At 38.6% G+C, this 11,176-nt stretch overlaps 1 protein-coding gene across 1 annotated transcript; it reads right to left on the bottom strand.

Annotated features, from left to right (window-relative positions):
• Positions 1–4,406: 4,406 nt before the first annotated feature.
• On the bottom strand, positions 4,407–11,007 carry LOC136279740 (limbic system-associated membrane protein-like). Its single transcript, XM_066163786.1, has 6 exons — positions 10,945–11,007; positions 8,606–9,231; positions 7,856–8,131; positions 7,295–7,561; positions 6,478–6,576; positions 4,407–5,868 (listed from the first exon to the last, which is right to left on the bottom strand). Exons 2-6 carry the CDS (start codon positions 9,201–9,203, stop codon positions 5,849–5,851), a joined length of 1,260 nt encoding a protein of 419 aa, XP_066019883.1. The 5' UTR covers positions 9,204–9,231; positions 10,945–11,007; the 3' UTR covers positions 4,407–5,848.
• Positions 11,008–11,176: the final 169 nt, after the last annotated feature.

Here is an 11,176-nt window from a genome sequence, read left to right as displayed (position 1 = left end):
TTTCATTCCAGAACGAAACACTCATTCTTGTACCTGTATAATGTAAACGCGGTACGACTCCTATATCTGTGTGAAGCCTCTTTAGGAGCGAGGGAAGCATAGAAAAAGACAGAAAAGGACATAAATAATTGTTTTTACTGGCTAAATTATCTTGCATGTGAACGCAGTATGAAATTAATTTCGTTCTGGGACGAAACTCATTTTGGAATTATGTAAAAGGCATCTTAGGGACGGAACATAAGATTTTTGATGTGGGGGGCGACTGAGGCAAATCACTTCTTTTTTTTTTCCCACCGGGGGGAATATCTTCGTTTTTAGGTGCTGACCGGGGGGGAGAAGGCGATCGAAAATGGGTAAGGATGCTCGTCGTACCTTTTAGCGGTCAAAAAAACCAGAGACCCTGGCTGGTACGTTCTGGGGTGTTTTTCGCTCAATAAAACACCTGAAATAAGCATTACTAGGACGATTTTAATGACCTGACTTGAGCCTCTAGAGCACATTGATCAAGGAATTTTTATTTTTGGGATTTTTCAATTTTTTGCTTTTGAATTGGTACTTTTTAGGGGGTAGACATCAATTGTTGCCACTCCCACACAGATAAGACTCAGGTACCTTTCATCATTTTACAGGGGTCGTTTTCGAAATTACCGGCGCACACCCCGCCCTCTTATGTAAATGTTTCCCTGGAGGTGATGATACGTGCAGCACACTTGAAATTTAGCAAGGACAAATTTTGATGTGATTTTGGGTTAAGAGAAACAGGTTTTGTCAGCGTCTAGCAGCTTGTGCGGAGGGCCCTTTAAGCCGTGTGCATGATTACGCGTCCAGCCAAACAGCGGGAAGCCAACAAAGTGTTCAGACATAAGTATAGAAAACTCCACCACTGTCTTGATTTTTGGTAGCCTATTGACCTATTCCCAATCGAGACTTAAGTCTTTCGTCACGTGTTATTTTGCTCACTGTGGTAAGTAGCCTACTTACCAAAGCCAGGCTGTATTAATTTTCTAGACATCTTCAGGAGTACTACCTGTGATACACGCTTACCAATTCCCCTATCGGCTTTTGGAATCGACTTAACCTTACCATTGCAATAGCCGGACGCCTCTTTACATCTACTAATAGAACCACAACTCTACCCAACTTCTATGTGTGGGGTAAATTGTAAAATCGTCGATATCTGTTAGCGTCTCGAAGATGCCGGCAAGCGACAAAATAAGATGAACTTCATTTTCTGGATCTGAAAACTTGCAACTCCGCAAGTGACTTGAAATGTCTTTTTTACAACTATGCAAGGGAACGACTTGAGATATGCAACTTCGGTCTTCTCGATGACTAAACCCACAAGTTCCACCAGCGAACGATTCAATTGAACAGCAAATCTCCTTGTTGGCATGTAAGATAAGATGCTTACACAACAGATAATTACCTAAATCAGTATGTCGCTTGTCAATCAAATTGACTTTTGTAACCATTCTTTGACTTCGGCCGGCAAAGGAATCATTGATGGATCTTTAGTTTTCTAAATGCAGTAGTTAACTTTTAAGCTTAGACATTAGAAATATTTCGTGGATCGATGATCAATTTTCTTAAGACGACAATTTCTTCGGTAATTTAATCATGGTAGTTTTTCTAGACATCATGCAAAGAGGAAAAAAAACCCATCTCTTGTTATTTCGGAGATTGATACATCTTTGAATTTATACGTGTCACGCTTGTCACGCAACTGATATAATAAGATGAAGAAGATATAAAAACTGGAACTCAAATCTGGCTAGAATGTGATAAAGCATAACGTGATCATTGAAACAGCTTGTAAAATCATAAATAAACAAGGTAAGAGTGTTATGTTAGATTTTTTTACAAATTTTAGTGATATATACCAGTAAACGGTGGCGACAAGTAGGCACATTTTGCCGGACTTTGAGTTCGTCTCAAGATAGAACAACACAAATACATAAGGAAATTTTAACTGTAACTATTTAACCATCCTTGTGTCTTTTAAAAGCTGGAAGCTCAGTAGATTCTGTCATATCGGTCATTGTTGAAACTGTCTTTGATGCTACTATTCGAAACAGGAAAATTATGTCGGACAAAAATATTCACCAAAAAATAGATATTACTTTGCCAGCCTCAACAAAGACAGGGGGTTAAGTTTAGATGATAAAACAAAGGATTATGTTGACAGAAATAACGGTGGTCAAGTATATATTTGTTACATGAGGTCACTCAACTCGGGTAATATTCACGGTGAAAATTTGCATATTTGAGCGGTCAAACGAAAAAAATCATTTCTCGAAAAGTAAAACATATTTTAACAAAAAAACTACTCCACAATTATTAGGATATATTGGGCTACAAAATATGAAAGTAGGAGTAAAAGCAAATGTTGGGTGACTTGCCGCCTATCCTACCCATGACTCACAATTTTGGAAATAACGGAACGTTTTGTCAAATTTCGTAGGTCATATTAGCAGGGTAGGCTCCTGATATTCATTATTTCGTTTACATAACTTGAATTTTTCTTTAGAAATTTCATGAGCTGCGCCGGAAAAATAACCACGAGGAGCGATAATTTCACCTTTTTATTTGGTGGCTTGCTGGCTCCGCGGGTGATTATTAGGCTTTGTGCATGATCATAAGCCTTCACGGTCATGTGAAACAATCAAAGTGCTCTGTGAGCAAACTCGTGAATTGACAGTTGACTTATATGATTTTTTGGATTATGTTTAATGTTATCTGGTTTAGGGAATTTTGTGGTTGATTGTCATATTTAGAGTACGAGCAGTAGTTCAGTGCTAATGTAGCAATGAAACAAAGTAACGTTGGGATAAGAAGGCATTACATCGGATTGTTTTCAAGTTCAGGGTTTGTAAATTACAATTTTATAAAAAACGAAGGTTGTTCTCTTAATCAGTGTGAATCCTCGCACGCCTGCCAGTCGCTGGCGCCGCTTGTTGAAACTAAAACGAAAAAAAAACTCTATTAAGATTATCATTGGCTTCTTTTTCACCCCACCATTATTCTTAGAAACAAATGTCGCCATTTCATTTGTTTATTTCTCGCCAAAAACTATCAAATGCACTCGAAAGCCTAAAATCGAAAAAAAGTTTACAGGAATCGACCGATCGAGCGAGCGAGCGAGTGCCACTCTCCGCATCAAATATTTACAACTCGCTCTTGCGCATGCGCGCAATTCACGCGCTGAAAAAGGATATAGTTGGCATTTCGAGGCAATCCTGAGTGAAATGCCCAAAAAATTAGGGACAAGTAAATATTTTTATCGCCTGCGAGGGGGAGGAGGGGTAGATTTTGCGGGATTACGCGGTTTTTAGGGTGAACGGAAATGGGGGATCAATGGTCGCCAACAGAGTATAAACGGGGGGGGGGGGGGACTGCAATAAATTGATGACCTATTAACTGACAACGAAGAGGGGTATCATCAGAATAGTGTAGGGCCTTATAGGGGAGTCAGCTAAATTTTTATCGTGACACAAGCAAAATCCTCCAATTCCAACTCACACCCCCTCCGAGGCGAAAGGTAATGATCGGTTAGTCACTTCTCCATACAAGACCAATATTCTCTCTCTGAAGGGTCCTTAAACCCTTATGACTTTCAGAGGTCCGAATGTAATGTTAATTATAGTGAAACCAGCATTTTATAGACATTTTTTAAATTTCCTCATTTTTATAGTTTCACCTGATTCTATTGGAGTTTTTGCTGTTCAAGAGCTTTTCGTTTCTCAACAACATGATCTGGTCTTGGTGGAATGGGACGGAAGGTATTTGTGACAGTAGTTTACGTGTATGGACTCAATGACTTAGGGATTGGAGATTCGGATGCGTCTTCTGGTTAGCTCAACTGTGAGAGTGCCAAACTGTCGTGGCTATCCTCTCATGGTTAACTTTATTTGGTATATACTAAAACAGTGGATAGTTTCGAAGGCGCGCTCTGATTGACTATGCAAACTTCTAGACTTGCTCTTAATTAAGGTGCCGATATGTGATTCTTTGATTATCTATCTTTTTAATTATCTCGTGCCGTTGCATAGATTGAAGAGGTCATGGACATCGAAAGTGAACCAGACAGTTGGTTGGAGTAATTTAACGTAGCCTCAAACAATATTGGCCACGGCATTTAAAACAATTTACATAAGTTTTAATTTACGTTAATTAGTACAGATGAAACAATGGATAGCGTCGACGGCGCGCTCTGACTGGCTACTCAAACTCTAAATATATATCCTTTGCTATTCACCTCCGATAACTCGTGCAGGATTTGCAGGATTTGCGCCTTAAAATAAATATTGGGATCAGCAATGTCGTTAGCGTCATGTTCTGTAAATAGAAAACACAGTGTGGGGGGGGAAGCAGTTAAAGCTTCCAATTGATCTGCGCATAAGCTATGTGATTTGTCTTGTCCATCTCATTGAGTCCTTGCAAAGTTAAAAGTTTACTGGAACAGATGTATTTATCACACTTTATTGTAAAATCACCCTCGGTAACAAACCTTAGATTAACTTCTTTATAAGTTAACGTGGACATTCATGGGGCCATCGCTGGTGCCCATTTAATAAATGACGCTTTTTGATGTAAGGCTCGTTTTTTTAGTCATCAAGTTGCTCCAAAACAAATGTTTAAATAGCAATTGTGTCTTGCCCGTAACAAATTACTCTGTTCCATGTGGCATGGACATTTTTCGGCTTTTGATTTGGGGGGCTTTGCAGATTGGCCTGAAGCTGCAAGGTCGAAAAACTTTTGGGGATACGCAGGTGGGCTAGGGTAGGTTTTTTCATTGAGTTTTCTTACTGTATCATTCCTTATAGGTGGAAAACTCTACGATTTACTAGAATTCAATTAAATGAATCAAATGTGTGGAGTGCGCTGTCTGTTAGACTTTTATAGAGTTTGGAATGTTTCTTTTCTTTCCCTGATGATTTGTAATTTCCAGCAATTCGCAAACTAAATTTTGTGCGGAAATTCAGGTTATAATTTCGGCAGTCCAGTAATTAAGACCCGCCTTTAAAATGTTCATGCCATATGGTATCACACACACTTTACAACGGGCGAGCGTCCCATATCTTTAGTTAAAAGTATCTAATTATTATGGCTATTCTTGCAAACGACTATATACTAAAAGAATGCAACATTTTTTCTTTTTTTTTTATCATCAAAACACTTTTTTCATTTGGCCTTTGTTTCAAGTCTACTCAATTTATTCCATGTTACGCCAGATATAATTTAATTATTTCTTAATGATACACATGCAGATCGACTAAAAGGCCCGTTCAACTTTTTCAATCGAATTTCAATTGTTTTGTCCTTAGTTTCAACCTTTTGCATGAATCGGAATTAATTGACGCGCTCTTGTATCCTGATTATAATCAATTGAAACCGAGCTGTTGTATTCAGCGATGTCTACCGAGCATAGTCACATATAACGCTTCGTAAGCCTTGTATCCTGATTATAATCAATTGAAACCGAGCTGCTGTATTCAGCGATGTCTGCTGAGCATAGTCACATATAACCCTTCGTAAGCCTTTTCATCAATTTTTCTGCAAAAAAGTTTCCAAAATCACCAGTTTACTTATAGACGGTTCCTCTCCCGATTTTCAGATCTTACAAAAATTGTTATGATAGCAAGTTTAGAAAACTCCTACTAGAATAGGAACTAAGAACATGGATAGAAATTATTAATACCATTTGGAAGTCTTCGCATCAACTACCTATACAAACAGTTGTTTTCGTTGATTTAATTAAGTCTCCTAAGCTGCTTTCGCACAAAGATCAAATATGCCACGAGGCCTGGGTGTCTGTATGAGCTTATAGCTGCACATGTCTCAATGGACATTAGATTTTCAATGATGTATCTGCGGAATCAAAGGGTATTTGATCATTTAGGGAAATAAAAGAAATTAAAAAAACTAGAAGCGGAAATTCAGTTGTTTTGTGAGTTTCTCTTTGTCTACACTCAGACATAAATTCAAATCCCATTCTGTTACATTTAACGAGACGGAAGAAGCATGAGCTCAGCGGAAAGAAGCAGTACGTTTTCCTCTCTTCCGTTCCCTTTCTTGACCCTTGCTTAACTCAAGCTTTTAACTTTTCACCAAAGAAAACTGATAGGACTGGTACACAATGCAATGCAGGATTGCACCCATTTACTGCGTGTGATACATTTACATGAAGAGCCCAGTCAATCTGCAAAATTTTCTAGAATGTTGCGTTCAACATTGTAGCGTGACAACTTTCACTAAACGATGGTAGTCACGCCTATTACATTTCCTGCAGGGGTAAATCTAGGATAAGTAATTAGAGGAAGGGGGTGGAGGAGGGGGAATGAAGCACCAGCCTATCGGTGCCTAAACCCATTTTATGGGAATATAATGAAGAGTGCAGGTTCCCGGGACTCCTTTCCTTCCTTATATCTGCCTTCAAGTTGACCTCTTATGATAAGGAACCCATCGTGTTTTCCGTACCTGTTATCATTGGAAGCCACAACTGAGCAAAAAGGAATAGGAAAAGTCCTGCCGGGATGAGGAGGACAGCTAAAATCTTTGAGATTGTTTTGTAATCATCTACAGAGGAAAAGTGAGTAAAGGAAAGAAGATTATGTCGCGAAAGACGAATATATTAAATTGTATGCCGTAATAGGTTCTGGACACCTCTAGGAAAGTTAGTTGGAACAAAATGAGCAAAACGATAGAGAGAACTAGAAAAGAGGAGGGAAACTGGCCAAAATTTGATGATTTCGTTATAAATTGAATATCTTTTGCTTGAGAATTATACAGTCAGGAAATAATATCAACTTGTAATTAATTAGGCCTTGCTCATCTGGGAACAAGAACTAACTTTAAAAATGTTAATAGCATAAAACATTCCCCAACCTGTCTGAGTAATATGAAATCTTTGTAATCATGAGCTGGCTGTCACTGGTTAATACGTCCCATACCCTGATAACCCAGGACGAAACAATGCAGTTTTGGCCAGTTGAAATAAGTTACTAGGAAAAAAAGTTTTCAACTGCATCTTTTGCGATCGCTTTTGATTGATTTTACACATATCTATCGCATCCTCCCCTTTTGGTCCACAATTGTGAGTACGTCATTAGTGAATACTTACCCACTGATGGATAGTTTTTGTGTGCGTGATATCTAGAATCAGTTAGTTTCGAAAAAATTACATGATTATTAATTTTTTGTATAGAGTATTACTGGTTGACCAAATCGAATTTAGCTAGGTCACAGTTTATGTGCTTTAGAAAAACGAGTTCTAACCAAACAACTTAGTGCTTACATTTCACTTTTAATGTAGCTGTACTATAGGCCTTTCTCCCGATGCCATTGTTTGCTTCACATTTGTATTTTCCAGCTTCTGCTTTCGTCACGTTCTTTATACATAGCCTCTTTCTGTCAGCAGAAAAGGTACCTCTCTCGATAGGAGACCCATCTTTGGTCCATGACAACCTCGGTTCTGGATTTCCAATTGCGTCGCAAGAGAAAGAAATATCTTGTCTTGCTACTTTTGTGGTATTCTCAAGATGGATAGTGATCCGCGGTTCATCTATTTATATGGAAAATTATTTTTCTAAGCATCCATTGACTAATAAATAACGAACGCTATTGCTTCTAAAACAACAAGAATGAGAAACCACCTCCATTTAAGGGACAATTTTTTTTATCACGGCGTATGGTCGATACCTCACTCTGATTTTAACAGTTCTGCAAAGGCGACTTAGCCTTCCTCAAAAGCAAAGGCCATGAATCATAAAATGCTTTCTAATTGCCAGTTTTATTGTACCTGTTTCTCTTGCTACATAAAATGGGAGATGAGAGATGGTTAGCATTCAATACTTACATTGAACATCCAGTGTAGCACAATTGGATTTAACACTTGAAACAATGTTACTCGCTACACCTTGATATTCTCCACAATCATCCCTTGTCAAATTTTTTATAGTCAGCTTCTTTTTGTCATGAGACAGACTGATCCTGTCATTGCCGGTTAGAGTTGATCCATCTTTCTCCCATGATATCTGAGGCTCAGGATTTCCACGAGCGTTGCAAGATAATGTTACGTCTTCCCCCTCCTTTTTCGTGTCGCCTTGAGGATGTTCAGTTATCACTGGGGAACCTTTCGACAGACAAATCATAAAAATGGTTAAATGATTTATTCATTATCAAAAAAATGGGAACCTCTTATCTTAGCAGTTCCAAGCCCAAATCGGATTAAGCAGCCGTTCAAAGGTATCCAGTCAATCAGTAAAGTAACGATCATCTTTGTAACGTAACTGATTTAGGTTCACTTCCAGTTGAAGTTGGTTGCCATATTTGGTAGTAGTGTTTCGGATGACTGCCGCTAAGGTTGTTCAAACATCAGTCATTACCACCGAAAACATTGCTTTTTAGCACTCTTGTCAGCACTCTTGTCAACTAAACAATCAGGGTACGCGACCAAATGTTACACCGGGGGCTCAAACCAGTTACTCTGGTAATACTTTCCTACACCCTTTATCTAAAACCAAACATGACTAAAGGCCAGTAGGTGACTTATAAGGTGATCAATATTTTAATTAATCAAAACAAATGAATATTATAACGAACTTACCGATATTTTTGAGATCATCCGCCCGAAATATTCGTGGCAAAAAGGTTCCTTCTTCCTTGTCAACCACGCCGATGACGTAAACACGTTGTGTTTTAGGATCTTTCCACAGAACTGGAGACCCCAGTGATGTTTCATCCTCGAAGTCCTCACATCTTGTTATCTTGTACCTACCTGTTTCACTGTCTTTTACCCATTCTATTTCACGGTATATGTGACGATTCTCAATGATCAACGATTTAATCGAATCAGGAGGGTCTCTGTCATCATATGATTTTACCTTCAGGCTCTTATCCGGTTTCCTGTGATTGGGAGGAGTCAGGAAGCAGAAATTTTCCTTATTACCTTTTATGTTGAGGTCTCCGTTTCGCCTGGGGCGGAAGAGTGGCTTCCTCCACTGACGAGCATAAAAACTTCCCTGCCCATTTTTCGAAATAACTTTGTTGCAAGTAAGCAGATAATATTCCTTTCCGCCTAGTATTTCCACAGCACATGCAATTCCTGCAATGGATTTTTGCCTATCTCGTTCAAATTTTAGGCGATACACACAATCTGGCACGTTGCAATCTCGATTTTTGAATGCTCTTGAAATAAATGCCATTTTCTGGTGAGAATATCTACAAAATCCGCTGCAAGAAAACAGAACAATAATCCATAAGCGAATTGCTTTTCCATCTTTATAGACGATAAATTAGTGCTGTTTTTACTATTCAAATCATTTCCAATCAATTGCAGGGACGTTTTCGTTTAGAATTAAATCAGGGATATAAATTTGATGTTGGCCTCAGTGCAGATGACGGCCAAGTAGCGAAATGATACTTTCCGTGTGGTGAACTGCACTGAAAACAAAATTGCATTGAAATTATCCTGACTACTTTTCGCTTCAACGGGATTCGAACCTTTGTTTCCTGGTTACTAGCAAGTAACTTTTGCTACTACTAATAATAATGATGTACACAGCCACATCTTGAAAGCGCAGAAAATTGTAAGGGGCCCGTTATTCTCACAGGGGGAATTTTCTTTCATTCAAATGAAGCCTGAATTTTTCCAGGCTTCTCTTTCTGCAGCACACCTCTGAGAATCATTTCGTTACTCGCATACTGTATCGTTACATCCGATTGTGATATCTGTAGAGAATATCGCATGGGCGCACGTAGATGTGGAATATTTCACTTCGAGTGTTTAAATGATATTTGGTCTCAATGACAAGATGAGAGAAGATTCGACAAACGGGCTTGGAGTGAAAATGGTGAACGCTTTGCCACTTATTTATCAACCTGATAGAAAGGCGCAAGAGGCGAGTGACACGTGAAAATTTGCATCCCCGTGGACTAAAATTATGCTCAAATGCCCCTTCCAAAACACAAATATTTTAAAAAAGTAGCGAGAAAAAAATGAATAATGTATTAGTTTTTTGGCGCTTTTTGAGTACAAAGTCTCCGATGAAATGTATTTAATACTGTTTGAGAGAGGTTGACATCCAATTTACAGCATTTGTTCAAAGCTATTTTATGACAAAGGCAAGATCAGGGACCGTGACTTTTTACTTATTGACCAGCAATTAATTTGAAAGTTCAAGCTTTTAAACTTTCAGCAAATATAATTTCAGCAAATCAACTTTTGCGCAGTTCTTGTCGAGCTTTTCTTTTGAGCCATTCGCTCACGAAACCAACCTTTTTACCTTAAAACTCGTTCATATCAAAAGTTAAAACACGTGTATTCTGCAGGAAAGGCTCGACCTTCCGGTTCAAATTCCCCACCCCGTAAGGGCCTCTTGTCAAAGTCCCTACTCTCTGGCCCATGCGACACTGAGTCAAATACCCCATGGGTTGCCCGGGCGGGAATGTTGAATATTCGAATTAATCAGTGCACATTCATTTGCAGATGATTTCATCAGATATTTAGAATGCAACATTGCCATTAACGTACGGCTTTGGGCCGCGATATATTCTTGAACAGTTGTTAAACTTGGAAAGCTGACGAGTCAAAATTCTAACAGGGCACTGCAAACAGTTACGGAATTATCAGACACCAAAGCTCTGATCTTTTGAAATTTAAATTATGTATTTAGTTGTAAGGTATCTGATACCTTTAGGGCGCCATTGACTAGATACGCGAATGAAACTAATGGTCAAGAACAAGGAATAAAGTAGAATTATCCAAGCCGGTCTTATAAGACACGAAACTTGAAGGTCGCACCCACAACCCACAACCTGTTAAGGAAGACCGCACAGCAGCTCGAACACCACTGAAAATTTATCCAAAATCTTCATTTGATGTCTAAAATATCCATGGGCATCTTCGAGCCTTTTTGTTTTGTCTTTGACTTTCAATTTTCTTACCTGAGTGTTTAGTGTGCTAGCTAGAGCACTATTTTCCCGAGGCCCTTCTCTGTGACTTCAATCTAATGACGTTCAAAATGGCTTAAAAAATATCACGACGTAGCTCTTTAAAGAAACGGAACAACTTTAAAAATTGCTTATTGGTTGAAATATAATACACTCCAACATGTTATCTGTGATTACCATAATTACGAGAAAAACGACACCATTAATGGCATTCCTAGCGTTGTAA

The sequence above is a fragment of the Pocillopora verrucosa genome, chromosome 3 (assembly GCF_036669915.1).
Source record: "Pocillopora verrucosa isolate sample1 chromosome 3, ASM3666991v2, whole genome shotgun sequence".
Classification (NCBI taxonomy): Eukaryota; Metazoa; Cnidaria; class Anthozoa; order Scleractinia; family Pocilloporidae; genus Pocillopora; species Pocillopora verrucosa.
Note: the sequence above shows the minus strand (reverse complement) of the source record. Positions and strands in the feature narration are given on the sequence as shown.